General features: G+C 42.3%; 1 protein-coding gene across 4 annotated transcripts in view; it reads right to left on the bottom strand.

Moving 5' to 3' along the window:
- ASAP1 (ArfGAP with SH3 domain, ankyrin repeat and PH domain 1) overlaps positions 1-20,757 on the bottom strand; it is a 281,291-nt gene that overhangs the window by 96,738 nt on the left and 163,796 nt on the right. For all 4 annotated transcript variants that reach the window (XM_087825491.1, XM_087825490.1, XM_087825493.1 and 1 more), the window contains one exon: positions 453-598. In XM_087825491.1, coding sequence (XP_087681617.1) covers positions 453-598 — 146 coding nt within the window. The remainder of the gene's footprint in view (positions 1-452; positions 599-20,757) is intronic.

A 20,757-nucleotide genomic window follows, 5' to 3' on the forward strand; every position in this document is an offset into this window, starting at 1 on the left:
AGTGCCTCCAGTGCCCCAGGACTTAGGGATGCTTCCTGTCATCTACTTCTGCAACTCCAGACTCCCTGAATCTCAAAATCTTTTTCTTGGTAGCAGGTTAAAAGGAGGTGGGGAGCTGGGTGAAGTTAATTATTTATAAATCAGTGATCAAAATGCATGGCCATCGTCACACGAGTGACATGGAACATGGATGTCTGATACAGAAACCATCATCACTCTTTAAAATGATTAAAAGGCAAAAGTTGCTAAAAGTCATCTAAAACAGAAACAGAGCAACGAATTCAGGTTAACCTGTTTCTCACAGGCTCAACAAATCTACCCAGCTGTCAGCTGGGCCAGAAGTACAAATTCTAGGAATTCCATAATGGAATTTTTTACATGTGACTCCATACCTGGACTAAAAAGCTGCTTGGCAGTCATTTTTTTTAAAAATCACTTATGAAATGGCTTACCAGATTTTTCAGCAGTGTGGACAGTTCCTTTGTAAGAGTAGAAAATTTGACGAAAGCAGTGCCAAGATCTGGGTTGTCTCGACTTAAAAAATTACTCCCGAACTTATCCAGAACTTGTGCATAGTTTTCTTCGTTTTGTACATGATCTGTAAAAGAAGAAAGAGGAGTCTGAGCAATTGTTTGCCACAATACCCAGTTATTTTGAACACTGACTGGTCACTAGAAACTCTCAGAAGCGAAGAGAAACATCATCAATGTACTGAACATGTCCAGAAGGTGGTTAGCAGGGTGCTGAGTGTTCTCACTCTATGAAAGGAGGTCTCCCTTCCCTCCATCATAGCATTTAGCTCACTTCTATCCCAATTAATCCACGGACTCCCCACAGGTTGAGGGATCAAATAATAATATTTTCAAGCAATTAAGCAACTATGATGATCAGGAAAGGAGGAGAAAATTCTCCTTAGAAAATCAATCGTGGAATGCAAATAAAACTCCATGTGTTCTAACATGTCTCTTTCTCTACAGGTAATGTTAATTTCCTTTCATTTTCTCTAAGCTCTGGATCTGAGTAGCACTAGTAAAATGATGTATTTTAGAATTATACACCTGGAACCTATGTAAAGAAGTACCTTGAAGTACTAAGGCGTGGGACGTGACTTGCACAGAACAGGGAAATACGAGAGGAGGAGATGGGCAGCACTTGCACGTGGAAGCGTTTCAGATGCCTGTGCTCAACTCTCCACTCTCTCCTCCTTTTGTGGAGTACAGGGAAGCATGAATGTGTGCAGAGGCCCACAGGAAATGTAGAATGTTTACTGAATGAATACATGAACAAATATGCATCTATCAAAATCCTATCTTTAAAGGCTTAATTCAACACCCTTTTCTTTATAAAGCCTTCCCTTAGTTGGCAATGATCCTTCCTTGCCTGTAAGTCTCTGTACTTCTGCAATATTTTCCAGCACATCATATCACATTTGTATAAATATAGATCTTTCCCAGCCACTGGGCCACGAGAGGCAGGGATGGCCTCCAGCTCACCTCTGTGTCCCCACCCAACAAACACCACTGCATATTTTCAGGTGAGCCAGGCTCAGGAAGTGTCTGTTGACTTGGATTTGTTGATTTCCTTTTCAGGAATTTAAGACACATTCCCTTCCTAATCCTCCTAGGTTGTTCAATAATTGAGATGGATTTTAAAATTTCTCACTCTCAAAGACACTCTCAATCACTGCATGGGAGCCACAGGCACTTGAGGTGCAGCACATGGTATGTACTGGGGAGAGTGGTCTCAACACAACAGAGGAGCAAGTGTCACGGCGGTCTGGTGAAATGAAACGAGGCCCAGCAGCCTCCTGATCATCACCACATTAAACATTCATGATGCCTACAATGGCTGTCAGCATTTGGGGCTGAGATATTAAGAAAGAGAAGATGCAGCTCTGGTTACTGGCCGTGTTCACTCAGAGAAGTGGCTCAGAAAACAAAAGAAAGGCCACATCAGCTGGGCAGACAGGACGCATGTGTCTGATCTCCCTCAGAGCTGCTGCTCCTGACACCTTCTGCCGGAGGCCAAAGTGTCTCCCTCACTCAATACCGGGACTCCCACCCCGACACCATCTTCTGCTTCCAGAGGCCAGCAAAAAAGAATTCAGCTGCCTGCATTCCAACCGCTTTCAAGACAAGGGTCCCAGTCGTAAATGAAATATAAGAATAAGGCTTTTGGTTTGTTTGCTTGAAATGATAAAGTATTTCAAATGATAACAGAATACTCATGTACCCACCAACCAGGTAAGAATAAAGGTGTTACAGAATGCTTCCATCCCTCCCCAATTCTAACAACTCTCTTCCCTCCCACCCTAGACACAGCCATTATCCTGAGTTTGGAGTTCCATGCAGGGGTTAGAAAAAACTATGAGAAGCTCTCAGTCTATCACGGATGAAGGACACATAAAAAAATAGGAATGGACATGGCTAAGGCAGAGAAAGGTCCCAGAAGGGAGCACTGGCGTTTGCTGAGAACCCTTCTGACCCAAATGCTTTTCCCAGTGTCCCAGTTAACCTTCATTAAAAGTTGCAAGGAAAGAATCATATTTCTTGGGCAGATGAAACAACGTGATCAGAGCGAGGCAGAAGGTGACACTGGGTACGTAAGTATAGGCTAGGCCATGGGTACTGTATGTTTTGCTAATCCCACAACTGAATAACCATATGGTCAATATATATATTTCTGTGCATGTGTGTAAATTAATCACATATGCATATAAAATTTCCTAGTGCAAACACACATTTTAAAATATAAAAGCTGGAGGAAACAAGCTGGCGGTGTAGGTAACAGCTGTACCCGCTGCCTCCCACAACCACATCAAAATTACAGCTAAAATATAGAACCACCATCACTTAGAGCCTCCTGAAATCTAACTGAACAGAAGCCCTACAACCAGGGAACTGAAGAAGCACCAAGACTGGTAGGAGGGATGGATACATGGGCGGATGGGGGTTGAATCGTGGAGACCCGGCCGTGGGCCCACACCTGGTGCTGAGGGTTAAACCTGGGAGGGAATCTCAGCGGCGGAGGTTTCCTGGAGGAAAGAGGGGTCCCAGCCCCACATCAGGACCCCAGCCCAGGGCTCCAGGACCGGGAAGAGATGTCCCCACAACTTTGGGCTATGAAAGCCAGCGGGACTGTGGCTGAGGGTTGCGGAGGCTGCGGGAGCCCCAGCCTTTCCTCTTAGAGGGCCCGCGCACGGACTCACTCAGACGCGCTACCTCTGAGCCCCAGTGCCGGGTAGCTGCTTGAAAGGGCCTGGGAAATTCGGGGAGGAACTAACTTGCCTGAAATTGAGGCGAGAGGTGGAGGGGCGGCTTCCTCCCAGGCAAAAGAGCTGGCAGAGGCCATGGCTGCTTTGGCGAGTCCTCCCCGCACACAGCCTGTAGGCAGTATTCATATTTGAATCGCCAGCACCTGACTCACACCTTTGGCCACGCCCTGGTGATTCCCAGAGCCCCCCCCCCCCCCCCCCCCCGCAGGCTCATCCAAGCTATTTCCAGTGGCTTTTCTGTGCAAGTGGCCCCTCGAGCCTTATGCTTAGGACTTTCCTAAAATCTCTCAAACAAGCAGCAACTGGTCTCAGTATGCCCCATAGGGCTTGATAAGTGGCCCCAGGCCTGGCACTAGTGCCAGCCTGCATTGGCTCATAGCTTGGCCTCTCCTGGACACCTCCAAGCCTGGCACAAGTCACAGCCAACTATGGTTTGCTGTGTAGCTCATGCTGGGTGGCCCTGGGCAAAGCACTGCCAGAGGCTGACTCTGCACCTCCTGGGAGGCCCCAGAGACAGTGCACCTGGTGGTCAGACTCGACAACGCTGGATTACAACCCTACCACATCCACTAGTGACACACTCAAGGGGCGCACTTGGTGAACACGAAAGCTCCACTGAAGTAAATCCTGCTCCATAGGGGTGTCTCCAGCACAACAGCTCTTTGGCTGTAGTTGCAGCTGGTTCTAATAGCTGATTGGCCTGGGGTCCATTCCTCCCAGTGACGCCAACAGCAACCAAGGCTCAACTACAACAGCACAGTGCACACAGCCCACACAAGGGAACGCCTAGAAGGCCCAGCTCAGGTGACTGGGGAGGCTGAGCCAATGGACCCTACAGGACACCTACTACACAAAGCCACTCTACAAATTCCAGGAGATACAGCAGCTCTACCTAATACATAGAAACAAACACCTGGAAGCAGCCAAAATGTGGAGGCAAAGAAACATGTCACAAAGGAAAGAACAGAAGAAGTCTCTAGAAAAGGAACTAAATGAAATAGATCCAAGCAAGCTAACAGATACAGAGTTCAGGATTTTGGTTATAAGGATGCTCAAGCATATTAGTAAGAGTATTACAAAAACAACTGAGAAAATCGATGACATAATAAAGTACCAATTTGAAATGAAGGCTACACGAACTGAAATGAAGAATAATTTACATGGAACCAACAGTAGAGTAGAGGATGCTGAGAATCAAATCAGCAATTTGGAACATGAGGAAAAAAAAAAAACACCCAACCAGAAGAGCAAAAAGAAAAAAGAATCTAGAAATATGAAGATAGTATAAGTAGCCTCTGGGACAACTTCAAGAGGCGCAACATTCGTATTATTGGGGTGCCAGAAGGAGAAGAAAGAGAGCAAGAAATTGAAAACCTATTTGAAAAAATAATTACAGAAAACTTCCCCTATCTGGGGAAAGAAATAGACTTACAAGTCCAGGAAGTATAGAGGGTCCCAAACAAGAGGAACCCACAGAGGCCCACAGCAAGACACATCATAATTAAAATGACAAAGGTTAAAGACAAAGAGAGAATCTTAAAAGCAGCAAGAGAAAAGCAGTTAGTTACCTACAAGGGAGCAGCCATATGACTGTCAGCTGATTTCTCAACAGAAACTTTGCAGGCCAGAAGGGAGTGGCAAGAAATATTCAAAGTAATGAAAAACAGGGAACTACAACCAAGATTGCTCTACCCAGCAAAGCTATCATTTAGAACTGAAGGTCAGATAAGGAGCTCCACGGATAAGAAAAAGCTAAAGGAGTTCATCACCACCAGACCAGCACTACGTGAAATGTTGAAGGGTCTTCTTTAAGAAGGAGCTAATGAACAAAAGACTCTGATGAACTAAGTAGATCCAGAGACATTGACACATGCAATAGACAATCATATTTCAGAGGAAAGAGGGAAGGGGGGGTGGAGGGTGGGAAGAGATTAACCAAACAAGTCATATGCATATATGCATAACCCATGGACACAGTCAATGATGGAGTGAAGGCCTGGGGGGGAGGGGGGGGAGGTGGAGGGGTCAATTGGGAGGAAAAAAATGGGACACCTTTAATACTTTCAACAATAAACTAAAAAAATAAATAAATAAAATATAAGAGCTAATTCAGTGAACTATATCTTAAAATAATACTAATAATCCTATTGAAGGTCGAAATGATGGGAATTAAATGTAAGTTGCTACAATAGTGCCTGGCATGTGGCATGAACCCCCCCCCTCCAATATCAGACATTATTACCTCTATACCCATGATTACAGAGAGATGTACTTAATATCAAACAGCAGAGCAACTTACATTTCACATTTTAAATATTTTTTTACAGACTGAATCATAAATCTAAGAACGACAATTCACTGGAAAGATGATATAAGCACACACATCCCTTTGTACAAAGTTAAGGGTTTTCCAAGCAGGTTTTCAACAGGCGCAGAGTGAGGGGGCAATGATCCAAGATTCTGGTGGAGGAAAGGGAGAGCCCAGGGGCAGAAGTGGGGATGATTACAGAGTACAGTAAGCAATTTGAATGGAATGTAAATTCAGGGGTTTAGCAAAGAAGAGAAAAATAAAGGGCTCTGGTGGGGGGTGGAGGGTGGGAAGTACTGTCACACACATGGGTGTGGCTGAATGACAGGCAGGGATGAGGCAGGAAACAGCCCGATCTGTTCAGGACATTTCAGAGAGCACATTACAATGGATAAAGCTCTGTTGTAAGATCTTTACGACATCCAACTGCTAGGAGACTTTGGGAGGTTGGTAAAGTGGGGGCTGGGGAGAAAGGAGGTGAGGATAGAGGCTGGGTAAAAGAGAAATCTGATCCACATGGCGATCCACGCTTTTCAAATATCTGTACGGAATTTCTGGCATTCAGGGTATTGTTGCAGAAGGTAAGACAATTCTAAGAGCCAGGGGACTCCTTTCAGTCCGAAAAAAGAACGAGATAATATCATCTTACCAACCATACCAGAAAGGGCCACTCACTCAGTCAGGGTTTCAACCGCTGGCATTGCTTTAGAGAGATGACTACCACGTACTAAACTTGTGGCGCCTTCCATGCAGGTGGAAGGGCCCTGAACACATTCCCACGTTTAACCCACAGCTGTACCTGAGCGGTGATTTACTATTCCAGTAACAACAGTGCTAATAGCTAGTTTGTATTTAGCATATGCCAGTCACTGCAAGTAGCATTTACCTACATCACTCCATTCACTCTTACTAATAAGTTAGGTGGGAAGTACTATTACCATCCTCATTGTGCAGACACAGAAAATGGGCCCAAGGTCACGCGGCTCATAAACAGGGGAACTTAAACTTGAGCCTGTGTGATGTCGGAGCCGAGACTTTTCCCGTATCGTGAAGTGGGGCAGACCTAGGCTTACATTCTGGTCTGTCACTTACCTGGTGAGGTACTTTGGTCAAGTAACTTCCCCTGTGAACCTCATTGGCCCCTGCCATGAAGTGAATATGAGAATGGTAACTGCCTCACAGAGGCGTTGTGGAGATTAAGTAATAATCCTGTTATGGTATTACTGCATGGTACAGCTGAGCTCAATAAATGTTTATGGTGACAAGGACAACGATGATGACTTCACCAGGCGGCCCAGCCTGGGCCAGTGCAGCGGAGTCACCAGGAACAGCCAGGTGGCAGGGCCCCAAACAATACTCTGAGTCCATGACAGAACTCAATTAACATTCCTCAGGGGGCAGTAACACGTGCCTCAGGGGGCAGTACACTAAAATTCAATATTCTTTAAGAACCTATCTATTCCTTAAGCAAGGCAGGGCCTCAGAATTTTCAGAACCAGAGCCATTATTAGAGTCCTGCCTCTGAGGGTGTCTGCGTAATTGTCACCCTGTGTTAGACCTTGCCACACAGGGAAACAGTCACAAAACTTCCCAGCCAGCCTGCAACCCAGCCTTTGATTCTCTGTCACTGTAACTATGACTGTCGTTGATTAGCAATGCCTGTGCAGTGGGTCCATCACGGCGCACATCCTGAAACCCCTTCAAAGCAGTTGTTTTATAACAATGTGAAACTCAATGTTGAGTCCAGATTAGAATTTAGCTTCATTTGATTCCAAACCCCATCTATTCCTACTGCCTTTCAAGGCCAAATATAAGTGCAACCTCCTGGGCAAGCTAGTCATTCACTCTCTCCTGGGCCTCATCTGTTCTTGTATACCCAGTTCCCAGCATTGGGTGGGGTACACAGCCAGTGCTCAGTAAAATAAAATGCTCACTGTATGTAGTGAAGTCTCTTACAACAAGTCTTTTTCCTTCCTTCAAAAAATACTTAGCGTTGGCCCTGTGCCAGGCATATAAAGTACAATGAGCTATAACTGCAGCAGTAAAGCCACGTAACACAGGTCATAAATTACAGTGCCGGCCTACAGGGCCAAGTGGCAAATTCCTCTATCCTATCCTATGTATACTCCGTGGTGCTAATCACACTTTAAAAATCCTAACTGTATTTAATTATAAACTTACAAAAATAATTCACACATTATAAGATGTAGAAAGATAAAAATGATTACCACCCTCTTCTCTAATCCCATCTCCTTGGAAAAAAAACCCACAAAGCTGATAATCCTGAGTGTATCTCAGCAAAACCTTCTGTATGCTTCACACACACACACACACACACACACACACACACACACACGCGCGCGCACGCGCACGCGCGCACACACAAATATAAGGGTTTTCTTCCCTTTTCTCACTTAAAAACAAACAGATGGGATATTATTACTAGACTCTATGGCTTGCTTTTTTCCTAGTAAACAAAGATCAAGAAATTCAGTACAATTAAATCTAATTAATTATTTTAACCATGATTATATTCCATAATAGACTCTACCTCAATTTATATAACTATGCACCTCCTGAGAGACTTTCAGGTTTTGCCACCAAGAAACAGGGCTGCAATAAATATTCTTATATGCAGTTACTTTGTCTCTGAAAAGGTACATTCACAAAAGCAGAATGTTGAGGGACAGGGTGTGCGTTTCAAACTTTTATTAATATTGCCATGTTCCTTTCCAAAGAGGCTGGCTGTAGCAATCAAATCCTCAACAGCGAGGCAAATATGAAAGGGTCTCTTTTCTCTATAATCTCACCAGCACACAGAGGTCATTTTTAATTCTTGCCACAGGGACGTGAAAAATTTGACTGTAGTGGGCCTGAGCATCTTTCCGGTTTACTGTCCATTCGCATTTCCTTTTCTGCCTGTTCGAGTGCTCAGCCTAGCTTTCCGTTGCTGGTCTTTTCCTATCAATCTCTAAGAGGACTGACTGTCTGGCATGGGAATGGCGCTATTTTGTAATATGTGTGGCAAGTATTTTTGTCCCATTTGTCCTTTAACTTCATTCTGTCTTTGCCAGACAGAACTTTTGAAACTTCATGTAGTTAAATATACCAATCTTTCCTCAAAAGACTTGGGTTTCCTGCCTTGTTTATGTTCCTAAACCTTCTAATGTTCAGCTTTAAAACAAAACAGACAAACAAAAAAACATGTAAGGCTTCAATCCAATCAATATATTTGTTTCTATAACAAACATGTCAGGAAAGGTTCTGACATTAAAGGATGTTCCTAAACCATCTAATATTTAGTTTTAATCTCTCTTAAATATTTAAATAGTTATCCATCAGCAATGAATTTGTCTATATGGCACATGGAAGAGTTCTAGCTTGATTTTCTTTCAAATCCTGGATAGAGCAGGTTAGGTTTCAAGAGACGGTAACTGAGCAGCTCTTGAAGAATATATCATTGGTCAACAAGTAAATCAGGGGTAGGTACAGTTCAGGTAAGAGATAGCAGCTTACCGCAAAGGCTCTGGAAAGTATCCAGTGGGAAAGAAGCTAGTGTCTGCCTGAGTGGGCAGGGATGCAGAGACTAGCACGAGGTCTCTCCAGAGCTCACTGTAGATTAGGTAGATTAAGGTGTTAAAAGCACTGCCTTTTTTACTCTTGATCAGAGTGGAGCTTAGATCCTTTGACCACACGAATCCATAAAATGAGCAGCACACACCCTGTGACCCTGAAAACCACCTGTTCTAGCTTTACAGACACCAGGTTAGTAGGGGCTGAGGGCTGGATTTAGAATCCAGACTGTGTGTTTTATTTAGGTGTTGTGTTCACTAGGTTAGATACAACATTTACGTGATGATGAGCAGTTATTTCACTTTCCTGGGACGGAGTTTGCTCATCTGTTCCCATCCCCCTCATTGTATAGGTAGGTCTCTTGCTAAGATGAAAGGCAACACCCTGGAAGGCAGAAAGTCCTGTGCATTTTTTTTAAATTGCCTTTCTCCATGCCACTTTGGATGACTTATTCCTCTAATTTTTCAAGGTCATTTTGAATTTGGATTTGTTCTTTCAAAATTCTAGCCCAGCCTCTGCAAGAATCTGCCCCAACCCCTAGGGTGTTTGTTATCTGAAGCTCAGCATGCAGACTCCAATTTCTGTAGAAGCTGACAAACCCATTAACAGAACCCCAAGAAAAGATGCCTGCAGAGCTCTGCAGGGCTGCTCCTCAGCATTTAAAGGCACTTGAACATGCTCCATTGCAGCAGAAGCAGAAACATCCCCTCTTCTGGCTCTATCACTCAGGCTTCCTAACTGTCAGATAAAATACACGTCACACTTTGGTTTGTGGATAGCTCTCTGGGTAATTTTAATGCTTTGCGATCTGGCCCCCAAGAAAACTAGAAAGGAAACAACTAATTCCTAGCTATGCCAGCCTCCCACAGTATGACTACCCACCACTCAATGGAGCCACACTTGCTTTTAAAAAGGTGTAATTTAAAAGCATCACTCCACACTTTATTTCTAATTCATAAGCTTTCACCAAGCACCTCTACTGGGATACAAAGTTATTTAAGTCATTAAGCTTGTGGCCTTGGGTACCTGCATTAGTCCTTTCAGCTTTAGCTTCTTGGTTTATAAATCATGTGTAAAATAATTAAAGATAAAATAAAAGCCCACTGGATTGCTGTTTTAGAGATGATGTGGACTAGAACAGGGCCTGGCCTGGGCAGATACCTCTAGACGTGCTCTCCAGGCTGTTTTGGCTCATCCACACCTATCAGCAAAACATTTTAAAGCACGCATTTCCAATCAAAGCTTATTTATTTAATGACTTATTTATGCATTAATACTATATAGATTACATGCATAGATTATGTACTAATGCACCATTTTTAACAATTTCTGAAAACCCGTAAACTGACTGAAAAATTCTGCCCTATAATTCAGAATACACAAAATGAAAAATAACTTAAAAAAGAAACATGGCTGATTAGTGTTTTCTTCTTTTAGCTGATCTGAATTTTCTACAGCAAATGTGTTAACGCACATTTTACCTTCACAATGAGAACAATAAAAAAGCAAACAGGCAGAAAATGCCATTTAGAAAAATCATCCCCAGGTGTCCCAAAGTGGAAGCCCCTGCAATTCTCCATAAAGAAGAAGAATGAAGCGTGAGATCTGAGACTACCCTTCTGCTGCCTGTGGGTGCAGCGACAAACTGGCCGTGCCAAGTCGTCCTCCGTCAGCCCTAATCCTTCTGTCTCACAGCACTGAATATCCATGAAAAAGACTTCAAAATCAATACCCACTTGCTTGATTTCCACACACAAGCAGGGCATCAGGAAATCAATAAGTAGCTACCTTCCTGGCTGAAGACTCAGCTGGAAAGTCCCTCCAGTGCTGCAAATGGAGACTTGAACATTCATGTCCAGATGCAAAGCACAAATCAAACTCAACATAGAAGTTATCACAGAGCATGGCTGCCTTTAGATGGTGTTTTATGTTCAAGATCTGTGATGGGTTTGCTTCCCACAGGCCATGTGGCCAGGAGAGCATGTGTGAAAGAGGCTAGATAACCCAGGGAGATTACCACAGGCAGAAATAAAACCAAAGGCCCTGCATTCCTCCAGACTCTCTGCTACAGTTTAAGTGCAACATTTTTATACAGGAAGAAACCACCCACCCAAGAGCGAGGTCAAAATGCAATGTGGAGCCATGGGCAGCACGGTGCCGGCAGGCCGTGGACCCTTCACCGGAGCTGCAAGGAGGGTCTGGTTCAAGGCAGAAAGACGGTCCTTAAAGAAAACTGTAACTAGTAACTAACCTGAATCTTTATGTAAATAGCAAAAAGGATTAGTTGAGGACGACTGGAAACCACCGTGGTGTCACACCTGTGTCTTTAACTGATGAGATTTAACTGATTAGGTCTGAAAGAAGGAGAGAGAGCAAAAACAACGCAGAGCTGGGTCTCAGTCAGTCAAGGAGCACGTGCAGGGGGCGCGCAGAAGAACTGGTGCCAATCTGTCCTTTCGTCACCTGTCACCTGCTCAGGGGGGCTTCCTCCTGGACTAAGGGTTCCTTACTCAAAGGTGTGTGAGAGAAATACCAGGACTGCTAAAAGAATGCCAGTATTTTGTAAGTACATCAAATGAGTTCCATTTTAAGTGTACTTTATAGGCCATCCACGGATTTTCAAGGGTTGCTGACTACATGAGGTACTTCCTACACATGAAAACTCTAAAACCTAACTTCAAAGTATGGCTGAAAGGTAAATACATTTACTTTACATTGAACTGTAAGCTGAAGAGTGCAGAAATCATTGCCTGTTCTATTAATTCTATTACCCACTCACCTCTCCAGCACTTTATAGTTTTAACCAAGTAAATAAAATGCCAATTATCTCTACATTGAGGTATTTGAGATCCACCAACTTGAGCTGAAGACATACCTTTCTTAAGTCACTTTCAGATACTATCATGTAAGTCCAATTAACCTAAAATAGTAGCCTCCCTGTGAGCCAAGAGAGCTGTTAATCCCTTATAGCTACATGCTCAATAAGGGCTTAATCAAGGAATCACTCATACATACCTTTTAAAATTAAAGGCCTACAGTTGATCATGTGACAGAGAAACTTGAATTAGATTAACATTCCTGTCAATAAAAATTACAAATGATGGACAAAATATTAAAAACAACCACTTGAAGCCACTGGAGAGCAAACAAAAGCAGGCAAAAACAGGAGGGGATAATTACCCTTCAAGGAAGGAAACCATACTAGTGATGACCATATTTAACTGGCTTTTCACCTAAGTGCAGAACCTCATTCCATGATGGGGGAAAAAAAAAAGCACTCAAGCAAAAAGTGGCATTTTATTGAGCTGAAGTGCCAGAGGTTAGAGAAAGTTTTGGGTTTCTTTAGCAGTTGGAAATTGAGGAGGAAAATTCTAGAAAGAAATAAGATAGAAAGAGGTGCCCTCGGATCTGTATACCCTCCTTCAAATCCTTGGGTGATCCTGAACGACATATGCATGAATGATACTATAAGGAGCCCAGAAGAAAACAACATCTAAAGAGTTAAGCAGATTTCAGAAACTTCCTAATGCTGAAGAAAATGTTTGGAATTTAAGTCCTATAAAGTTAGTAGGGCTTGATAAAAACTTTGTGCTAAAAGCCCAGAAGGATCATACCTTAGAGTATAAAGCATGCTGCAGGACTAAGACTATATTACATCCTAGGACTGTGAGCAAAACTAAAATAAACTTTCTCTAAGAAAGCCTTTTACAGGATCAAGGTGCTGGTGATCACCAGCAATTTAACTGTGTACTAGAATAAAACACAAAACACTTTATAGGAATAGAACAGAATCCAGAGTCTTTACAACATAAAATAATGTCTACCATGCGAACAGAAATTACTAGACACACAAAGAAACATAAAAAATGTGACCAAAAATCAAGAGAGAAAAAAATATATAGAGAAAAAGAGCCACAGATAATTCAGACGTTGGGTTTAGTATAGAATGACTTCAAAATAAATATTACAAATATGTTCAAGAATCTATAGAAAACGATGGATAAAATGGGTGAGGAGATGAAGAATTTCAGGGGTGATAGAATTTCTAAAAAACAGAACCTAATGGATGCCCGACCAGGCGTGGCTCAGCGGTTGAGTGTCAACCTAGGATCCAGGCGATCAGGATTCGATTCCCGGTCAGGGCACATGCCGGGTTGTGGGCTAGGCAGCCAATCAATGACTCTCTCATCACTGATGTTTCTCTCTCTCTCTCCCTCTCGTTTCCTCTCTCTGAAATCAAGAGTTATATTAAAAAATAAATAAATAAATAAAAATAAAAAAGAACCTAATGGAAATCCAAGAACTAAAAAATACAGTATATGAAATAAAAATATTAATTAGATGACTCTAACAGCAGACTGGACACTGCAGAAAAAAAAAAGAGCAGTTAAATTGGAAGACAGGTAAGTAGAAATGATCCAAACCTAAGCACAAAAAGTATATGAACTAAAAATAAAGTCTCAATGACCTGCAGGACAATATCGAACAGTGTAACACAAATGTGACTGAAGTCTCAGAAAGAAAAGAGACCATAAGAAAAAAATAAATAATTTTTAGAAATACTGGCTAAAATTTTTCCAGTACTGATTAAATTTTTGCATTTAATTATAATTATAATAATTACTACTGATGCTTGCTATGTCCAGTATCATACTGCACATTTTAAATATGTTCTTTCAAACTTTCACAACATGGTCAGTATTACTGCCCCATTTTATAAATGAGGAAACTGAGGCCAGAGGTGGGGTGGGGGCAAGGCAAAGCAACTTCTATACATCTGCCTGGTAGTGGATCCAAAAAGACAAGAGTTTGTTTTGGAATTTCCCCCACTATTTCAGAAAGCGTTAAGCTGGTGAGGATGAAGGTAATCACCACTATACTGGGAACCTGCACTGCATGTGTTATGCCTGACAACAGCCCAATGTGGTAGAAACTACTGTTTTCAGAAACGAAGAAATAATGACTCTAAGTATTCTATGACAACATGCTTCCTGGCCACCAATCAGGGGCTAAATCAGCATTTGAGCCCAAGATGGAAGCATACATTATAAAAATTCATTCATTTTATTTACTTTAATCCTCACCTGAGGATACTTTTTGCATTGCTTTTCAAAGAGTGGAAGGAGGGGAGAGAGTGAGAAAGAGAGGGAGAGACAGAGAGAGAGAGAGAGAAACATCACTCATTTTAAAATTGAGAGCACTCATTCCAGACCAGTGAAATGAAGAAAATTGGTGTGTGCGCGCGTGCGCGCGCACACACACACACACAGCTTCTTATTTCAAGTAGCAGAATATTTGAGCCAACAGCTAGAATATAAAAATTGGAGTTTCATATGGAGCCTAGAGCGCTAAGATTCTGGAAAGAGACTTCAATTTCCTAAAGGCAGCTTTTTCAATTCCTTCAGATTTATCCCCACATAATTTGAGAGTAATACTCTCCTGGATAAGTATACTCCCTTTTGGAGAAAGCCTCCTTCCTTGACCATTCTAAAGGAACTCATTATTTCAATTTGTTTTCACCTCTTACAAAGCAATAATGGATCCACAGAATGCAAAAAATGCCTTGAAGGCCCAAAGTAATTTGCAGATTTTGCTCAAATCACTACCACCAGCAAAAGGTACTTACAGTATTTTAATCTAAAGCCATCTACTTCTGAGGGCTTAGAATTAGTTTTTACTAACAAATTTACTTGAATTCAAAAAAATCATCTACAAAAGCAGAAAAAGATTTCCTAAACAGAGACCAGTTGCTCTTTGTATACCTTTTGACATTTATGCTTCTATGTCATTCTAATTCTAATCTGCTTTATCTGTTACCTACTGGTATTAAGGAACTTTTCTCCCTACAGAATACCACATACTTAAAAATGACACCATGGTAAGACACCAAACTTAATTTCCAACTCTAGCTACAATTCATTTCATACTATACCTTTCAATTTGAGATGTTAAAAAAATAAAGTTACTTGGATATAAAAACATTCACTTCCTATTGATTGATGAATTTAGCACTTTACCTTTAAAATCTTAGATTTCATCATATGCTATAAGCTATTTCTTAAAAGAGATAAATTACCAAAACGAAAACCTGGGGCAAACATCACATTTTTGCATTAAAAAACACAAATGTGCCCTCGCTGGTCTGACTCAGTGGTTAGAGTGCTGACCCAAGGACGGAAGGGTTCTGGGTCTGATTCTGGCCAAGGGCATGTACCTTGGTTGCAGACTCAATCCCTGCCCCGGCTGGGGCGTGTGCAGGAGGCAACCAATCTGATGCGTCTCTCTCACACTGATAGTCTCTCCCTCTGTCCCCACTTCCAACTCTCTCTGAAAAGCTATGGAAAAAATATCCTCCGGTGAGGATTAAAAAACAAACAAATCAACAAACACACAAATGTTCTTATAAAACTACTCACTATGTAATTCTAACTGAGAAGGGGAAATAGAAGGGAAGGCAACGAGAAAGCCAAGTGCTTTCTTTCTGGAACTGAAGAAGCTACACAACTGTTTACAACAATCCAGCTGTGTTTTGGAAATAAGACTCTGTACCATATGCTTGCAGTCAAATTACATCCCACTGCCACTTTTTATTCACTAAAATGAAAGGATTTAAGAGTCCCAACCTTCAGACTAACAATGTTACAGATTTCTAGAGGGCACGACAAGTTACTAAAAAGCCAAACTGTTACTCCAAATATATCCTGGAAACCACCATATAATTATACAATACACATTTAGATTTCTGCAAAAGAATCATCAGAGAAAAGACCTAGTAGCAGAAATATACCAGTCTTTACTCCCCAGGAAAAGTGTACACATGTGTGTTCAGGTAATAATACGTCTGTTCAAACAGATTAGAGAATTCAACTCAAGTAAGTCATTTGATAGAACAAATTTGGTATGTCCATGTTTACTATGAATCTCACGTCTCTCCTGTTTTATAAAAGGATAGTGTGCCATTTAATGCACTGACATGCAGTAGGCTCTTTTTTCTCAAGAGACACACACTGACTTACCCGGGGCCTCCGCTATGTAAGCATATGCCCAGGTTCGCATAAATCCTATGACAGCCAGCCCCACCCACTTCTACTGTTCTGACCTGGGCCTCGCACAGAGATTGCGACCAAGCTGTCAGCCACGGCTGCAGCCATCTGAAGGTTTGATGAAGCTGGCAGGTTTGTTTCAGTGGTGGTTTTGGTGGAGACCTCTTGCGACAGGGCTGCTTGAGTATTCTTACAACATGGTGGCACCCAAATGGAAGCTATCTCTTTTATGAAGTGGCCTTGGACATCACACGGCATCACTACTCACATTCTGTCATTAGAAGGGAGTAATAAGTCTGGCACATGTTCAAGGGGAAGAAAATTAGGCTCCATCTTTTGAAAGGAAAAGTGTCAAGGACTGTAACTTATTTTAAAACCTCTATCGTGTTTAAGAAACTACTAGCTTTTTAAAGGATGTACTAGGGAAGAAAAAGAAGTGAGGGTGGGTGGGAGTGATACATACACCACGGTAAAGTTTCTAAATGACAATCTACTTCTCAGAATGACATTAAGACTTCAAAACTTAGAAATGACACAAAAACTGAATGGCTTGGAAAATTTCCCCTTGATGTACGCAGTCCACAGAATTTGGTGTTTTGTTTTTAAAATGTCCTCGTACACAGAAGGGGCAAATTTCCAAAGCCATTTTCAAACTCAAGCACTTCCAGGGAGATAATTTGTTTGTTTTTTCTGATAAAAGTTCTGCTATTATGATACTGATAAAGCTTATGTGTAACAATAATAAACAGGCTTTAAGAGTGAGAGCCTCCACCATTCTCTACCATCTTTTGAGTCATCCGGGGGTGGGGGCGGGGGACAGGGGTTGGTAATCTCAGACCAGAAATACAGAAATGCTTCTTAAGTCTTTAAGGAACATCAGATGGGCTTCATGTCACTTAAGCACCGTGAGAAAACAAGAAAATCATGAAAACACACTGGGAATCAGATACCAGGGTTCAGCCTCTTGTGGCGTCTTTAGCCGAGGCCAAAACCCCCTGGACGGGAACAGCACGGATTCCACTGAGCATGCCTCATGGAAAGGTCTGCAGCACTGCTGTTTTACTCATCTAGCTATATTTTAAGAATTAAATGTCATCGTGCTGCTCACACGAGCTGACCGAAACCTGGGTGTGTCAGTCGTCAGTGTCCGCAGAAACCCCGCCAGGCTCTGGTGAGATCTGAGTTTATCCCCACATTCCCAAGCCGTCCAGGAACTACCAAAGTCATCCCATGGATTATACTGCTGGGAGGTTACATTTCATCAATTCGTTCGCAAATAATCATGATTCGTGAATATTTAATAGCCATTCATGGAGAGCTTCTCAGGAACCTATCCAGCCAACAAGTAGCAATTCATCCCACACTTGCTGAGCCCCCACCATGTGTCAGGTGGAAGGCAGGTAGAGAGTACCTGTCAACAGCAAAGACGGAGCCAGCTAGGCTCTCGCATCACTTGCCAGGTGTGGCACCTGCATACGTTAGTCTGGCTCCGTCAGCTTCAGTCTCTGCATCTATAAAATGGGGTAATGGAGGCCTATCTCTTCGGTCTGTCTGGCTTAGCTTAGTAAAGCGTCAGCATCCAGCAGATGCCATGTCCTCCAAGAGGTACTCCTTTTAGTACTACATCAAATCCCTCTCATCATTTCCCTCTGGGCCCTGGAAGCTTTCCTTTACAGCACTTCCCAGTTCCTAATTATAAAGTTTTTGGTTTGATGACCTGATTAACATCTCTCTCTCCCACTGGACTGTACAATTCATGGAGACAGATATTCTGATTGTCCAATATACCCACATCCAGAATAGTAGCATGTAATAGATGCTCAAAAACATCTGCTGAACAAACTAATAAACTACGCTGACAAACACACAGAGTACAAAGATGAAAGACATCAGACCAGTCTTCATCAAGGAGTTGACAGGCCAGAGCAACAGTTCTCGATTTTAGCTGCACATTTGAATCAGCGGGGAGGGATTTCATTTTAATACCAATACCTGGGCTCTACTATGGAACGGCTCTAGGCGTGTGGGCCTCCAGGATCCCTGCTTTTGTGGTTTCAGAGTTTTCCAGGCAATATTAAAGAACAGTCAGGGTTGAGACTCGCTGGTCCAATGCTAGAGACACTGGTCAACAGTTGTAATACAATGGGATGTATGTTCTCCTACAGCAGCAAAGGACTTTCCTGTGATGGTGGAAATGTCCTGTGTGTGTGCAGTCCAGTACTGTACAGCTGGGCACACGTGACTACTGAACACACAAAAGGTGGCTATTTGGACTGAGGATCTGAATTTAAAATTTTTATTTTAATGGATTTAAATTTAAGAAGGCTTATGTGACTAGAAACTACTTTATTAGCTAGCACAGACCTAGGGTTAAGGACACAGGAGAACTAATCCAGGCGAGGGTGGGGTAGGGGGTGGGCAAAGCTCACTTAGCTGTGGCCCTGACCAGGAGGAAATGGCAACCAAACACTGCACACAGACCTTGTCCTCTCTACCCCGCACACATCCAGGGACAACCTGGCCTTCCTGCTAGAGCCAGGAAATCTTGGAAGAATAAAGCACATCCCCCCCAAGCAAAAGAGTTTGTGTGAGCTGCTAAATGATGTGGTCCTCTGCAAAGGGAGGAAATGTGTCTTGAGAAAGGACACTTGGAAAAAAGGAGTCACATGGAGCCCCAAGCAGGGTCAACATGGTAGCGCCTTGCAGCTGCAAATCAAGGTCTCCCTTCGGTGACACACAGCTGAGAGCCTGAAGCACAAACTGTAGTGCTATAGAGAAGTGACACTTATTCCTGAGGCAGATAGTGGTACATTAAGCTCTTTATAATACCAGCCCAGCCCCATGCTATTTGTTGAATGACTGAATTAATAGAGAAGGAACCAAGCTACTGCTTCAGCAACCATTTCCCCCATCTACCAGGTGTTAAGCACCTACCATGCTGCAGGCAGTTCATTAGAGGCCTTAAACACCACCTCATTTTGGCCAGACAATATTCTGCAAATTAGTTGGTATTTTCTCATTTTATGGTGAGGCAATTTAAGATTCACAGAAGTTAAAAAATTTACTTGACTTTAACAAGCGGCAACAAAGAGAAGATTCAAACTCAGGTCTACACCACCTGAGTTTTTTGTTTTTTTTTTTAATAAAGGCTGTATAGCATTCTATTATATAATGTACTATTGTTTATTTAACAAATTCCCATTTACTGTCTGTTTTCCCAAATCATAACCAATGTTTCAATGAACCTGCTTGTACATACATTTTAAATACACTTTTAGTAGTGCATAAGATACATACATACACATAAAAAGGTATGCAAATCCTAAATGTAGCATTTGATAAATTATCAAAAAATAGACATAACCATGCAATCATCTCCCAAATCAAGAAACAGAAGACCACCAGCACCTCAGAAGCCCCTGTACCAACTCCTAGTTATCCATGCCCTGTCCTCTCTAGACAGCTAGTTATCTAAACAGGGCCTACCACACTGAGAGTGCGCATTACAATGATGCAAAAACAGAGATTATAGATCGGGTGTATAATTTAGGCCAAGACTTAAAACCACACTTGGTCACACATAATAAGACATCTATCATTTACCTACCTTAATTAGAAGTTAGTGTTTTATTGGCTATAAAGAAATTAGAGAGAGGTATCAAGGAACTACGGTATAAAAAGTGTTAACAACTGAGACTATAGAACGTTGTAGGCCTAGAGGCTTTAAAGGCAAGAGGTTTCCAGTTCAGTGAGACTAGATTCCCAGCTCTGCGAAGGAGTATCTGAAAGCCGAGTTCTGCCTTTTTCAATGTTCCTTCCAATGTTATAATTTTATGACAATTATAAATATAAATGTAAATAAAATATAAAATTTATATAAAATATAAATTGTATGGTGCTTACTGAACTCCCATGACATGGCAGGCTCTTTGCAGATATGAGCTCATTAAGTCCTTTCAACAACCTTGTAATAATTTTACAGGGGACAAAACTGATATGCAAAAAAGTAACATATGGGGCAGGGCGAGGCTGCAAACCTCCGTCTACACACCTTCAATCCCCTGCCCTTCCCCATTAGACCCTGCTGCCTTTCCCCTCCGGTTTTGTTCCAGTACAAACTGACTTCCTAAGAGTACTGCCCCTGGGCATGGAACTAGTACTGCAATAATGATAACACAAGACCTGAGGTAGAGACCTTGAAACTCATTTTCCGTTTCCAAGCCTCTCCTTCCCTGAGGCCTGGAACCTACCCTATCCCCGTGGTTCCCCATTGTTTATCTTAATTTGGTTTACTTTTTCTTATCCACTGACAACACACTTTTGTCTCCAAGGTCACAAAGTCACTGGCCCAAAGACAAAACGTTTAGTTACACAGGTTACCTGGCGTGCCCTCGGCCACAAGACATGATAAGCTGGCAGACCTGTCCAGGTCTCCATCTAAGGGTGTCTGCCCCCTTCCCCTCACTAACTTTCATTAATTTTCAAATATGGACAGGTACACTCTAGAAAGAAAAGATCCTCGTATGTGTAACTGAGGCCACTGAATTACAGATTGACCA

This window comes from Miniopterus natalensis, chromosome 16 (genome assembly GCF_054644295.1).
Source record: "Miniopterus natalensis isolate mMinNat1 chromosome 16, mMinNat1.hap1, whole genome shotgun sequence".
Lineage (NCBI taxonomy): Eukaryota > Metazoa > Chordata > Mammalia > Chiroptera > Miniopteridae > Miniopterus > Miniopterus natalensis.